The sequence below is a fragment of the Dreissena polymorpha genome, chromosome 15 (assembly GCF_020536995.1).
Source record: "Dreissena polymorpha isolate Duluth1 chromosome 15, UMN_Dpol_1.0, whole genome shotgun sequence".
NCBI classification, from domain to species: Eukaryota; Metazoa; Mollusca; class Bivalvia; order Myida; family Dreissenidae; genus Dreissena; species Dreissena polymorpha.
In genome coordinates this window covers 41,873,340-41,889,288 of record NC_068369.1, presented here as the reverse complement: position 1 = coordinate 41,889,288, position 15,949 = coordinate 41,873,340, and the positions used below count along the sequence as shown (strand labels likewise).

Below are 15,949 nucleotides of genomic sequence, written 5' to 3'. Positions count from 1 at the left end.
ATGTTTTTTAATTCACAGGTACGTCTACAATATGAATTAGTCTACAATAATACATTTGACAAATTAATATTTAAATCAACACATATGACAAGAATAAATGTTCCGTACAATTTCCAAATGAGAATAATAATTAGTAATCCGAAACACACTACGATTTTTAATTGTTAACACGACGTTTACAAATGCTTCCAATATACAGTCCTCATGTATATTTCCCGACAAAAGCGCGCGAAAATTATGCTGCAATGTACAAGGTCAAGGTACAACGTATACTCCTGCAAAGCGTGCGTGTATTGATTTTTTATACAAACTTTGTAGCGCAGAGAACATTGTTGATTTCGGTTAAAAGTTTCTTTGGTATTTATTAACGAAATTATATCTCGAATAAGTTGATATTTCCTCTAAAATAATTTCAAATCGAACACGCTGAATCTTTATCGATACGGTATTTTAGTAGAGTAATTTTTTTATCACTAATTGTACTGTAAACTGATTACAGAAGACATCTGGGCAGGACTGGATTTTAAGTGTTTGACGTTATGAAAACACGCAAAGCTTGTCTACTGACCTATTGTGTAGACTGCTGTCTGCGGTGTTTTGACAAAAGGGATTAACATGTGTGAATGTCACTCTGCCGATTTGGTCCATAATTACTGGTAAACATTGTTTAGAATGTCGACGCAACAAGAATACATGTACAACTGTGAATATTAAATGCAATTATCAACTCAATAGTTACCACCTTTTAGCAATCAATGGAATAACCTACAAACAAAGAGAAAATCAATGCATTAGCGAGCAGAGAATTGAATTTGTTCCGACAATTAAAACCATTCCTTATGTATTCGTTGAACGTGTTTACTTGAGTACGTTATGTCTTTAGACAGGAAGCGGCTTTTCTTTGATTACGTCAAACTGTCAATTCAGATTTGCGAGATTTTTAGGGTCCTTGGTCATTTGTATACATGTTCAGTATAGAAAATCACCTGCTAACATGAAAACTTTGGATTAAATTATAAAAAAAAATGATGCAAACTGTGTTAATATTAATTGGTAAGTATTAGTTAAAAGACGACGTTTTGTGTGTCGTAAATCAACGAGTTTTCTATACAACAACAGCTACTTCTACAACCACGTCTTGATCGATCTATCTTGGTTGTTTTTTTAAATTGTTAACATTATACTACATGTACATGTATGTACTTTAAATAAATGTAATTTTATTTGAAAATCAGGAAGTCAAACAAAATTAAATTGATCGTTATCTCGTAAAACGCGGAGTTTCCCCCGCGTTGCCAACGCCGAGGGCCGCCGAGTCGGCTTATCAGTTTTGCCGATCGTTAACCGCAGCGTCCAAAATTATGCAAACGCCGCGTATAGCGGGATTTTCTTAATCTCCCTCCAGGTCGAAACCCGCGGAGTATGGAGGGAAATTGAGGAAAACGCGTGGAGTGTACTGTAATTGGGTGTAATTGTAATAAAAACGAGGTGCTATGCATGACAGTTTGACCCTACTCCAATTAAGCTAAAAACCACGAGGTGCTATGCATGACAGTTTGACCCTACTCCAATTTAGCCGCGACAATTGACAAGTTACAAACTGCGCATGGATACATGCTTAAAAAAACATCGCAACAAACAGTAAAAGTGGAACCCATCTTGTCTTGTGTTATTGTAATAAAAACAACGTGTTGTTATTCATGACAGTTTGACACTACCCCAATACAGCGCCGGACAATTCACAATTCAGTTTAATCTGTGTATATAAGAAGAAAACAAAATATGATTATTAACATTAGAGAAAAATAATTCGAGTAAAGCATCCATAGACTTCTTTTGTCCGGTGTAATAACGGTTGAGGCGTTGTTGAGAGTTTAAATGAACACAAAGACGGTTTGCTTCCACCAAAAACCTACCTCTGAAATGTGTACGGCCGCGCATTCCGTGTGTAACTGATGTAACTGTTCGGTAGATAGTTTACTGTAACCCGTACTTTTAGTGTACTGGATAGCCTCCCCTGCGTTAATGTTTGCCATTGAAATTAATATAATGAGTATTGTAGTCGTAATGTTCTAGATTTTGTACTCTAAAAAGATGAATATTATCCTCGTTGTTTGCTATTGTCTTATTTTATAAAACTGTTATTGTTATGTTTTAGATTCCATGATTTATAGCAGATGTTTTATGTCTTGAATAAAAGTATCAAGAATATTTGTTAGTACTATACTGACTACAGTAAAGGTGGAATGATAAATTGTTTTAGGTGTCCCGCTTTTGGGTCAAATGTCCCGACAATTTTTTATGGAATGTCCCGCTTTGGACCTAAAAAAATATGGCATGTATGTTTATCGCGCTAATTTTCCCAATCCAAAAGGCACAGGCTGTAAGAAAAAAAAAATCACTGCATGCGGAAAGACAATTAGTTAAAAATCGTCCGCAAAAAAGGCAGTAAAAGCCCGTGTGTTTTCATATATGTGAATTAATGATCATGTGCATTAAATGTAATAAAATAATGTGTTGATAAAAATGATTGGTTTCTTACACAATTTTTATAATAAAATGAAAATATAGATCTATCAAAATTCAAATCTTTATAAAATGAACTTGCAAAACAAGCGTGATTTAAAAGATTTGTGTTAATTTCTAAGCTATTTTTTACTTGTATTTTTTCTAAATCTGAGGTGCTTCCGGGGCCCCCCGGCACCCTGGTCCCCTGGCCAGGGCTTTGCCCTGGACCCACCAGGGCTCCTGGCGGCCCCCAGCCAATTTTTCAGGTTTTTCAGTTTTGCCAACTTTTTACCCTGAAATTGAGGGAAATAATGAATAAACTTTATAAACATGTTAAATTTACCTGAATGGCAACCTATGGATGTTATCCTTTGCACGCACCCTATAAAAACACAACGATGTTTCAACACTTTTCTCGCTGACATTTTTATGTTTAAATTTGAAACAGTATTTTCTGTATCCAATACCACATCGTTATCGACTTTAATAGGCAGGGCCCTCAATCTGTCAAATCCACGGCCGAAATTCGGCCGCATTCCCCCCTGAAAAGTATACTTTTTCCCCCTTTTGGGGGGAAAATTCCCCCTAAAAAAAAATAAAAATATTTTTTTATTGATAGATGTCTCATGATTATTATATCTCAATTCTATTTTAATTTAATCTTGTCAAACATACTAAATTATGAAATAAGCAATGAATATGGTGCAAACATGTACAAATGTAATAATTAGATAGTAAGTAAAAAATCCCCCAAACAGGGAAACGCCGCGACAATTCCCCCTGCTATTGGTAGCGACCCGCTTCCCCTAAAATGGATTGAAGGCCCTGATAGGCTCCATCACATAACCCGACGTGCAAAATATTGGTGTACTGCGACCTAACCAATATTGGGTCAATTTTCCAATATGGCGGATACAGCGTACGAAAGAAAAACTATGTCAATAAAAAGCAATTATTTCTATGCTTTAATGGTACCATTTGGATGAGTATGTGGTTTAGACAGGTAAACTTTAAAAAGTTCTTGAAGTTTCAGTGTTCCTTAACCCTAACATTGTTGATAACATTTTGCACCCATGGACAATAGAGAGCGCATTACAACTCTCAGCAAGCCATTGGGTTAGAAAGCTGAGAGTTAGATAATTGCAACAATGCATACTCTAGAGTGTTTTGTTTCTTTAATATTATTAAACTTAAAAACGGGGCTCGCGCTGTGGTTTGCCATTTGCGAAAATATTGAGAATTTGGCTCAAGAAAAATATGATTTACGAAAATGCTAAAATCTCGTTACATTTGATTGAATACATCAGCCATTCAAATCCAGACTGGTTTTCTATATTTTAACCAGGTTTTCCGAAGGAAAAAACAGGTTATTAGATTGGCGAATGTGGGCGGGCGGAACAAGCTTGTCTGCTCTCTAATACAAATAGTTTTTTATCCGATCTTTACGAAACTTGGTCAGAAGTTGTATCTAGACAATATCTAGGTCAAGTTCGAATATGGGTCATGCCGGGTTAAAAACAAGGTCACGGGGTCACTTAGTGCGTTTTAAACATTTAGCATGTTGTCCGCTCTCTAATTCAAATAGTTTTCATCCGATCTTTACGAAACTTTGTCAGAAGTTGTATCTAGACAATATCTAGGTCAAGTTCGAATATGGGTCATGCCGGTTCAGAAACTAGGTCACAGGGTCGAAAAACAGATTGATTTTGAAACAAGGGGGTAATTTTGATGAACGATCAGTAGCAATGCACATTTTGAGTTGCAGTTGTCTCCCTTTATCAGACTTTTTTTTATTATTGAAAACCTGGTTTTTTTACAATTGTGTCCCTTGTTCTCTTTGTTTAAATGAAAGTGTTTGCAATATGAACAATAAACGAAAAACCAGTCTGCACCAGAACACGAGACATCGCTTGACCTTATTGTTATTTAAGCGCACGTGGTAGCTGGCCAATCAACTTTAAATTTGCTGGCACATACTTTAGGGTCATTCATGCGCAGACACTACGCAGTTGATATTGTCGTATGCAAACAATATAGCGGCTGATGGCAAACGTCGTATTTAAAGATAAACAAATTAATAGATGAGTGACAATCAATAAAATATTTCTTAGCTGATCACGTTACAGGGCCCTCATTTGGCCGTTTTTGGTGTTAGGGCTTTTTTGGACCAATTTTAGAGCCATTATTCTGTCATATTCCCAATAGCAATAAGTATCTTTTTTATGTCCCCCACTATAGTAGTGGGGGACATATTGTTATTGCCCTGTCTGTCTGTTGGTCTGTCTGTCTGTTTGCGCCAACTTTAACATTTTGCAATAACTTTTGCTATATTGAAGATAGCAACTTCATATTTGGCATGCATGTGTATCTCATGAAGCTGCACATTTTGAGTGGTGAAAGGTCAAGGTCATCCTTCAAGGTCAGAGGTCAAATATATGTGGCCAAAATCGCTCATTTTATGAATACTTTTGCAATATTGAAGATAGCAACTTGATATTTGGCATGCATGTGTATCTCATGGAGCTGCACATTTTGAGTGGTGAAAGGTCAATGTCAAGGTCATCCTTCAAGGTCAGAGGTCAATTATATGTGACCAAAATCGCTCATTTTATGAATACTTTTGCAATATTGAAGATAGCAACTTGATATTTGGCGTGCATGTGCATCTCATGGAGCTGCTCATTTTGAGTGGTGAAAGGTCAAGGTCAAGGTCATCCTTCAAGGTCAGAGGTCAAATATATGTGGCCCAAATCGCTTATTTTATGAATACTTTTGCAATATTGAAGATAGCAACTTGATATTTGGCATGCATGTGTATCTCATGGAGCTGCACATTTTGAGTGGTGAAAGGTCAAGGTCATCCTTCACACGGTCAAGGTCATCCTACAATGTCAAACATCATATAGGGGGACATTGTGTTTCACAAACACATCTTGTTCCAATCTGAAGATGAAAATTGTGTGTTCTGCCAATTATCGTTTGAAATTAAAAGTTGATAATTAAGTTTTTTATGTCCCTGGTAGGGTGGCATATAGCAGTTGAACAGTCTGTCAGTCTGTCCGTCAGTCCGAAAACTTTAACATAACTTTTGCAATATTGAATATAGCAACTTCATATTTGGTAGGGCTGTAATGGGTACCCGAAACAGTGTTCGACGCTAACGGGAGTCCGGTAGTCAGAGACTCCTAGAAATGGGACTCAGGCTCCTTGTTTTTGAGTCAAGGCAGTCCGTCGGACTCCTTTGAAAATCATCTTTCAATTATAAGAATATCCATTGATTTACTTTTTCGCATCTCGTGATCGTAATGTCGGAACTTTTGTAAATCTAGAAACATATATCACTCATTTAATTAGCTTGAACATATCGACACAAAAACAAACAAACATTCAGAATTATTTATTGTGTTTCCCTGTCGCAGTACTTGCGGGTAGTAAAATGGAAACTCTAGAAGTCCGAATCTTCATCGAGGCCGTTTTTTTCTCTGCCATTTTTTCTAAATTTAACTAGATTTCGCCGAAAAGTATCTTGTCACTATAAAAATCATCATAATACCCGAAATTGTTTACACAATGCACGATTCATGGACCCAAGTTAACGCGACATTAACAAATACTATCTTCAAATCAACAGTGCTCATGTATTTCATGTTGGTCCTTAGTTCCGATAAAAAGCGTGCAAAAATTATACTTCATGTACAACGCCACGTCATCCGCATCACGGCGAATCGCGGCGAATCACCGCAAAATTGAGGGGAATCAGCGCGAAGATTATCTTGCTCTCGCGCGACGGCGGAGTGACGAATCACGTGAAATCGTGGTGATGTTCCACTCAAAAATCAAACTGTCCGCCTTGACTCCGCGAATTAGGCAACAATCACGGGTCGCGTAGTGTATATTGCTTCAAAGCGACGCAGTAGATGGCATTGTGTTTCTGACTAACACATCTCTTGTTTATTTTATTTTATTAGTAACATTATAACAGAAACATGTTTTTATTATGCCCCAGGTAGGATGGCATAACGCAGTTGAACTGTCCGTCAGTTTGTCCGTTCTTGAAAACTTTAACATTGCCCATAACTTTTGCAATATTAAAGATAGCAACTTGATATTTCGCATGCATGTGTATCTCATGGATCTGCCCATTTTGAGTGGTGAAAGGTCAAGATCATCCTTCAAGGTCAAAGGTCAAATATATGGTGTCTGTCCGTCTGTCCGAAATCTTAAACATTGTCCATAACTTTTGCAATATTGAAGATAGCAACTTGATATTAGGCAAGCATGTGTATCACATGGAGATGCACATTTTGAGTGGTGAACGGTTAAGGTCAAGGTCATCCTTCAAGGTCAAAGGTCAAATATATGGCTTCAAAGCGGCGCGGAAGGGGGCATTGTGTTTCTGACAAACACATCTCTTGATAAGTTCAGAAATCAAATCCAAAACAAATACGTTTTTCAATGCTGTTGTTTAGCCTCGTTTTTGAAAAAAGGAAACAGCATTTTCAAATAAAAAAGAATGCTTAACTTAAAATTTTGCATTGGTATTTGGAATAACAAATCGCTATATTGCAAACAAATTAATTAACAAAGTCACAAGATTTACAAACAAACAGATGCTGGGATGTCGGAGATAATCTTTCACACCATGTCAATCTCTACTGATCACAAACAATGCCTAAAGGGCTTGCTAGCATGCAATGTGATGAATAAATATGCACCAGTAATGTACCAAATAAGATTTAATACTGATTGTAATAGCAAAGTCTACAAATAAGGTGTCATTAATGAAATTCGCCACTTTGAAAAAATTGTCACCACTTTTGAAATTTTTTGGCAATTTGCGACTGTGGCGATGGGGCAATGAAACCCCTGAATTAATTTAAAGTGAGGAGTTATTTTATGTTGCCCAAGAAATTACAACAATTTAAGTAATTGTCCTTACATTTTAAGTAAACTATAAAGTTGAATAACATTTAAGTTTAACAAGCTGGAATCCAGGATACATTCTAACATTCATTTCAGGGTGGTCTCTGATGGGAAGGTGGGTTCAGATCCATATAGGGAACAGTTCAAAGCTTTCAAAAATTTGTAAGATACTCCTCAATATTTTATGGACCCGTGTAAAAAAAATACAACATGAATGTTCTTCTAAGTACATGTGCCAAAGCATATGTCAGTTTTGTACAAAAGTGAACACATAACTCAACAGTTAAAATGTTCACATTTTTTTTCTGGTTTCAATATTAAACAGAGGTTTGAATCTTACAAAACATTTTGTTAAATAATCCAAAAAAGACTCATACCTGGTATAATATCATTAAACATTGTTGATTGTTGTTTCAGTTTTCAGTGTGTACCATCCTGTAATGGATCCAAAAGGAGACCGAATTAGATTGATAAAAAGTGGACAGTTGAAACTCCCTGATTCGATTCTAAAGGTAATTATAATTTATTGTGTAACTATAGATACAGTTTCCAACTTGGGAGTATGGTTTTACTTGTTCGTTATCTGTTGAAACAAAAATAGTTAAACATATTTCCCATGTGTTAAAAAAAAGTGAAAATCAGTGATGAATAGCATTAGGAAGATTTAATACGCGACCATATCAGTTTTGCTTTCAGCAGTCTTCATGTTTATCAATATGATGTAATGAGAAACCTTTGAATCAATCATAAAATGGAATTTTATGTAAGTGAGTCTTCTTTTAAAGGGATCTTTTCACGGTTTGGTAAATTGACAAAATTGAAAAGATTTGTTTCAGATTCGCAAATTTTCAGTTAAGTTATGATATTTGTGCGAAAACAGTAATACTGAACATTAACCATGGTCTAATATAACCAGTATATGCATCTTTTGACGATTTAAAAAAAGGAAAATTATAAAGCGTTGCAACGCGAAACGATTAAAGAATTTGGAGAGTTCTGTTGTTGTAGTTTAAATTTGTGAAACTACGAAGATTGCTTATATAACATATAAAATACGCATCATATGTATGCTTGGCAGAATAGCTCAGTTGGCTTATGCGTTTTTACTTCATGATTCTGGGGGTCACTGGTTCGAGACCTGCTACGGGCTACTTTTTTTTACTTTTTTAGCCGGATTTTTTTCGAAAAAATCTCGGCTTATAGATTGATGTTGTCGGGCGGGCGGGGTGGCGGCGTGCTCGAAAATGTTAAAGTTCTTATTTCATGGTATAACTTTGGTATGCTTGGACCTAGAGTCTTCAAACTTGACATGAAGGTTGGCCAGGATTAACAGATGACCACTGGTCATTTCAAGGTCATTCATTTGAAGGTCAAGGTCACTGTGACCTTCAATATAAAAAATGTTAAAGTTGTTATAACTTTGGTATGCTTGGACCTAGAGTCTTGAAACTTGACATGAAGGTTGGCCATAACTAGTTAGTAACCACTGGTCATTTCAAGGTCATTCATTTGAAGGTCAAGGTCACTGTGACCTTGAATGTAAAAATGTTAAAGTTCTTATTTCATGGTATAACTTTGGTATGCTTGGACCTAGAGTCTTCAAACTTGACATGAAGGTTGGCCAGGATTAACAGATGACCACTGGTCATTTCAAGGTCATTCATTTGAAGGTGAAGGTCACTGTGACCTTCAATATAAAAATGTTAGAGTTGTTATAACTTTGGTATGCTTGGACCTAGAGTCTTGAAACTTGACATGAAGGTTGGCCAGAACTAGTAAGTAACCACTGGACATTTCAAGGTCATTCATTTGAAGGTCAAGGTCACTGTGACCTTGAATGTAAAAATGTTAAAGTTGTTATAACTTTGGTATGCTTGGACCTAGAGTCTTGAATCTTGACATGAAGGTTGGCCAGAACTAGTAAGTAACCACTGGACATTTCAAGGTCATTCATTTGAAGGTCAAGGTCACTGTGACCTTGAATGTAAAAATGTTAAAGTTCTTATTTCATGTTATAACTTTGGTATGCTTGTACCTAGAGTCTTCAAACTTGAAATAAAGATTGGCCAGTACTAGAAGATGACCACTGGTCATTTCAATGTCATTCATTTTGAAGGTCAAGGTCACTGTGACCTTAAATGTTAAAATGTTAAAATTGTTATAACTTTATAACTTTCAAAAATCCGGCTTCAATGCGGTCATCTCCGACCGCGGAACTCTTGTTAAATTTTATTTTGGACTTTTTACTGGAGCTTTTAAAATTTAATGTTTACATTTATCATTATAAAGCATTTAATGACAAACTTCAAAACATGCCAAAATCTGTGAAAAAGGCCCCTTTAAGTGGTTTCAGAGCTGTGATGCTGTTGTTGATAGTGTTATGTGCACCACTCCCAGGTGGTTTGGGCAGATACAATATTTATGGCTGGTCATGCAAATTTGTTCTATCAGTGTATTTATGATTGCGTTATTGGTTTATATTATGCAAATCTTACTAAATGCAAATAAGTGGTATATAATTCGGTATGTATCTCATAATCTGTTTGAATCTGGTGTTTGAGATTTTATCTGCTGCAGCCATATGTGTTTTTCAGTTATCTGTATTATTTTTCGTTGGTTATAAATAATTCAAGCTGTATTTTGATGTATGTTTTCCTGTAATAATGTTCATCATCTTCAGTATGCATGGTAATTTATTTTCGAGCCATGCACATACACCCATTATTTTAGAGAGATGGCTTAATGAATCATAAGACTTAAGTATAAAGGTCACACGTAATGCTGTTGTTGACATTGATTTTAACTCATCTGAGCACAAGGTGCTCATGTTGAGCTTTTGTTATCGCCTTTTGACCGTTTCGTGTATATCAATGTTTGCCTTTTGAACACAATAGAGGCCAAAGTAATCGCCTTTTGACCGTTTGGTGTATATCAACGTTTGCCTTTTGAACACAATAGAGGCCAAAGTAATTGCCAAATCATCATGAGAATGTTTTGGACATTTGAGCCAGTTGAATCTCAAAAGAGTTCTAATCTGGCATCTAAAACTAGGTCACTAGGTCTTATTAAAGGAAAGCTTGTGAACTCTCTAGAAGCCTGATATGATATGTATGTGTGCACAATCTTCTTGGAACTTGAGCTTATCATTAAATTTAATGATTTCTCAAACATGTGAGATATGGTTCCTGTCCATTGTCCATGGCTGCTATACTTATTCCATTTGAACAGTCAGAAAGCTATGTTTAATACCCATCATCGGAAAAGTTGTTGAGAATAAAAAAAAAATACACAATGTGTATTTGCACATATCTAGGCTAAGTTCAGTTATTATTGGTTATTTAAATACATGGCAGCCAGGTGCTGGGGCAGATTTCCTGAGAAGTCTATTGTGAAACCTTGTGAACACTACCTGCTGTAAACAGTTAATTTCCTTGGGGTCTCAGGTATGCGCCTTAGGGCCTTTGACACTTTGTCTCATGATAGCCATTGATTTTCTGTTGTGCAAGGAATCTCTGTTTATGGTTCAGTAAGTTTTATTGATGCTCACGTTTAAACCACTTGAATTATTTATGGCTTTTCTTATCAAACTGATAGGAAACCAACACTTAAGAGGCTTGAAAGATATTAAAGTGCCATAAAGTGAAACAATTGTTAATTATTGTATGCAATCGATTTCTTTACATACTCTCTTAGGGAAAATTCACTGTTAAATGAGAACATTTCAGTACTTGTACAGTGTATGAGAGTTCTAATTTATTCTATCCAAAGGTGCCTTGTAGAGATGTACACATGTACATGAATTGTTTGCAGCAAAGTAAAAATCTGTTTGGCTATAATTTCATTGTTAGGATTTTTTTTAGGGATGGCAAAATTATTCGAATATTCGAATATTCGATTGAATGGTCAGCATTCGAATAATAAAAATAATATTCGCATTTTTTTCAAATGTAATTTCACCAATATTTAATGACCTGCGAACCGCTTACTGAAAAGCAACCGAAATCACCCGGGAGTAGCATGTTTGACGTGACGTTCTTCGTGTCAAACTGATAACGCGGCCCGCATCAGGGTTGATTGCGCAATGCAATATACACGCTCTAAGAAAGGCCCTGACTGTTGTTTGCCAATGGGGTGCCAATTAACGGTTTCAATTGACTGGCGAATAATAATTAAGTTTTGTGATCACAGTATGTACAGCCATTAAAATGTGTGAATTACTCAAATCGCGCAATACAATATACTTACTATAAGAAAGGGCCCGAACTGTTGTTTGTCAATTAGGTACCAATTTAGGGCTTCAATTTACTGGCGAATAATAATTTAGTTTTTGTGATCACAGTTTGAACAGACATTTAAATATGTTAATTACTCAAAAGTAACAGATGATATAAAATAAACAATCATCAAGGAATCATAATTCAAATCTGAAAATGCCACCAGCCCTTTCTGCAGTATGGAATACTTTACATGGTCTGTGGATAAGAAGACCGCAACGTGTAATGTGTGAAAACTTAGTTTTACATATGCGCGGTCTGCTACAAATCTGCGGAATCATTAAAAAACAAAATTCTATGACACGATGTTTTTCATTCTATTTGTGCCCGATCACAGGATCGGTCATAGTATTAGTCGACAGCGATACAATTATTCGATAGCAACGTTAATAAACAGCCTCGTATTTAGCAAACGGATATAACTTACAAACCAATGGAAATTAACACATAACAAGGTAAAATCAATCCAGCCGTTGTATGCGAATATTCGATTGAAAGAATTTGCGAACATTCGAATATCGATATTGGTATTCGATGCCATCCCTAATTTTTTTATTATTTTTTTTCGGTTTAAGTTTCTTTAAAAGTTACATATGGAATCGTTGATTATTCTTGCATGTACATTGTTTGTCAATCCTTTTAATTTCCTGGGAGAAAGAAGGTGTGTGGGAGGCATTTCCAGTCATGTATAGCCAAGAATAGTTATCTGTCCTACCCACTGAGTGATCATATTGTTACTTTCACTGCTACATGTATCTAAGCGATCATCTTATTTCTAAGGCTTGAATGTCTACAACAAAGCTACTTGTACGTCATCATTGGTAACTTTGCTTTATTACGAAGTGCATTGATAAAAATGGAACTTAAGAACACTTTATATTACTGAGAAAGGATAATTGCTGGTCCCTGCTTTAAGACTAGTGGGATGTAATTGAGGCAGGTAGTGTCTTTGAGGCCTGTTAATGGCCTGATTGTCATTGATCCAAGCAGTAGGAGAAGGTGATGCTTGGTTTATGGTGGCTACAGGGCCAATGGATAACACAGAGAAGGTAAGAGGATTACCAGCTGAATTTAACAATTCTTGTTAAGTGTGTTAAATAGAGTTTGGAATGGTTTGTTTCGGTAATAGTATGGTGAAAAATGTTCACAAATATGGTAACTGAAAAACAATTTTGTTATATACATTCTCAAATATTTAGAATTAATAAGCATGCTATATACATGTAGATTCTTAATGTTAAAGTTGTTTATTGAAGTGTTTCATATTTTTGTTCAGAAAAAAACTACTTTTAATTGTAAATTGTTTGTCTCTTTTAATATTAGTGGTTTATATCAAAGTAAAACAGATTGAATTTATAATTACAACTGATACTTTAGTAAGAGATTTTGGATTTTGAACAAGAACATTGTATAATGGTAATGTCTGCAAATTGAAATTATTTGTTAAAATAATAGCTTTTTAAACATCAGAAATTCTAATCATTTGAGAAATTTTACTAGATAGTCTACTCTTGTAATGAAAACTCATGAAGACTTACAGACATTGCTTAAAGACTATCAAATGTCATGATCTGTATCAAGCAAAAAATTGAACACTGTCGGCCACAATGTTTAGTCACATGATCATATTAAAATGTGAAGATATCAATTGAGAGCAGATGGATTACATATAATGATATATGTAAGTCAGTATATTACTGATGCTTTGTCTTCTATGTTTAGATTGTAATGTTTTTAAATGTTCTTGAACATGGCTGTTTTTTGTGATGTAAAAGTAAAACAGTACATGGGAAAATGGCTTTTTTACTGTTAATTTTGAGTGTTCATATGATTGTTATATCACTCATTTTGATATGAGCCAGGCTCTGTGAAACGGGGGTTTAATGCATGTTCGTGAAGTGTCATCCCAGATTAGCCTGTGCAGTCTTGACAGGCTAATCAGGAACAACACATTCCGCCTTAACCGGATTTTTGCTAAGAAGAGACTCTTGAAATGAATAATATAAAAGTGGAAAGTGTCGTCCCTGATTAGCCTGTGAAGAGTGCTATACATGCTTTATTATCCCCCGCCATAGGCGAAGGGATGTTGTTTTGGCTTTGACCGTCTTTCCGGCAGTCCGGCCAGCAATTTTGTGTCCGGAGCCATATCTTGGAAATGCTTATGCGGATTTTAAACCTGGTATGAGTATATATATGGATAAGAGGATGATGCACACCAAATGGCATTGTACATCATCGGATAATAATGGAGTTATGGCCCATTGTATCTTGAAATAATGCTGTTTTTGTGTGTCCGGAGCCATATCTTGGAAGTGCTTTGACGGATTTCATTGAAACTTGGTATGAGTAAATATATGGATAAGAGGATGATGCATATTTGCCTTGTCCATCCATCCAGAATACTTTTGTGTCCAGAAGTATAATGGCGCTGCGGGGTATATCAATTCAACGAATTTGCTTGTTTATCCTTAAAATACAAGTCAGCTCAAAATTCTGTGTTATGCTTCTTGCTAATTTTCTGTATTACGATACTAGCTTGAGTATTTTCAATGATTACATGATAAAGGTATGTAGACTCAAAATAATCTATTTGGGTAATTTGGTCAAATCTAAAGAGTCACACATGCAAGCACACAATTCAATCAGCTTGATTATAGAGAACAATTCCTACCACAATTACTTTGTTTTAATAAACCTTTTAAGCAGCCAAATCATCTGACTATTTTTTACTGGCACTGCATGGTTCTATCAAAACTATGATGAGTTTGTATCTGTTTGTATCATCACTTGCACTATTTTGTGTTACATGTACATTAGTGGCTCTGCCTCTTATGTGATATGCCACAGCACAAGCCAGTCGACTAATACATAACTCAGCGCTTCCGCTAGCTTTTGAAAGTTGGAAGTCCTGACTTCCAAGCCTAAAATTTTTGACGTCCCATACGTAAATTTTGAATTCCCACTTTTATTATAGAATTTTAATATACGTACATGTTCCAACTCTATCCATTACCCGATAATCCAGGACAATATTGAAGTCCGCTATCTTCTGCCATTTTACGCAAGTTGAATTGTGGGATGGGGGAATTCCCATTGAACATGCGTTAATCACATGACGCGATTTGAGAGCATAGAGCACTGTTAATATTTAGTAATTATGACAAATCAACGACTGAATTTAAAATGTGACATGTATATTATGATCGACGACAAATACTTTATCCGAAAACGACTGTTTTGCACATGACAACATATGAGCATATCGTTTGACTGCAGAAAATGAAAACCAATTACTCGTTAAATACGTAATCAATATATAATTTGGTTTACATATTGCTTGACAATATGCTTTTGCACTTCTTTACTTTGCTAATCGACACTTAAAATATTTCAAGATGGCGGACATTTGACTTAAGATTTTTGGAAACTAGCGAAGATATTTCGTCAATTGCAGTCCATGTCTGTACCATCTGCTAACAAATCACAAATAAATAAAATACCTAGAAAAATCGGTACCGAACGAACATTTCCAAAATGCCGAATTTGTTCTCAAATGTTCGTGCACGCGAACAAATTTTCCTGAATTGATTATTTGTCGGTTTATTTCCAAACTGTTTTCAGATTTTTGCTATTGCCAGAGCCGAGCTTTCATCGCATTGGCGATCAGGCGATTGGTTAATTTTGCAGACTGCTTATTTTCAAATGCATATAAAAAAAAAAACGTGTTATCCAAAAAATTCAGGATTTTATTATTCACGGAAAGTTACGAAAATTCTGGCAACAAATAAACATTTCTCGTGTATTTCGTGTACAGATGAAAATCATGCGAAAATTAGACTTCATGTTCAACATCATGTCATTCTTCCTCGGGGAAAGCGTGTACTCAAATATTTGATTGCTGAATAAAAACTTCGTAACGCAGAGGTCGCTAATATTATTGTATACAGCTTCACGTGGGGTTGGCGTGTATTCTGCTGCCTGAGCGCTGATTGGCTGGTGCGCTTACCAAGAAGACTTTGATTGACAGCTGGAAAAATCAATATTGGCCACTTGCTGAGAATTTCATTGAAAACAGTAGCTCTTCGGCGGAGATAACGGTCTGAATTACCTGATTTACAGTTGACATTTGTACGTGTTGTGTATTAAAAAATAGCGTACATGCGGATTATCGGACGTCCAAGGGACTTCCAACATTTGCATAACGGACGTACGACTGCCGTTTTCGGACGTAATTTAGGACAGGA

General features: G+C 35.8%; 1 protein-coding gene across 1 annotated transcript in view; it reads left to right on the top strand.

Annotated features, from left to right (window-relative positions):
* Nucleotides 1-15,949, top strand: part of LOC127859327 (G patch domain-containing protein 8-like) — a 49,006-nt gene that overhangs the window by 4,241 nt on the left and 28,816 nt on the right. The window contains exon 2 of the mRNA XM_052396661.1: nt 7,849-7,943. Within this exon, the coding sequence (XP_052252621.1) occupies nt 7,872-7,943 (72 nt within the window). The 5' untranslated portion in view covers nt 7,849-7,871. The remainder of the gene's footprint in view (nt 1-7,848; nt 7,944-15,949) is intronic.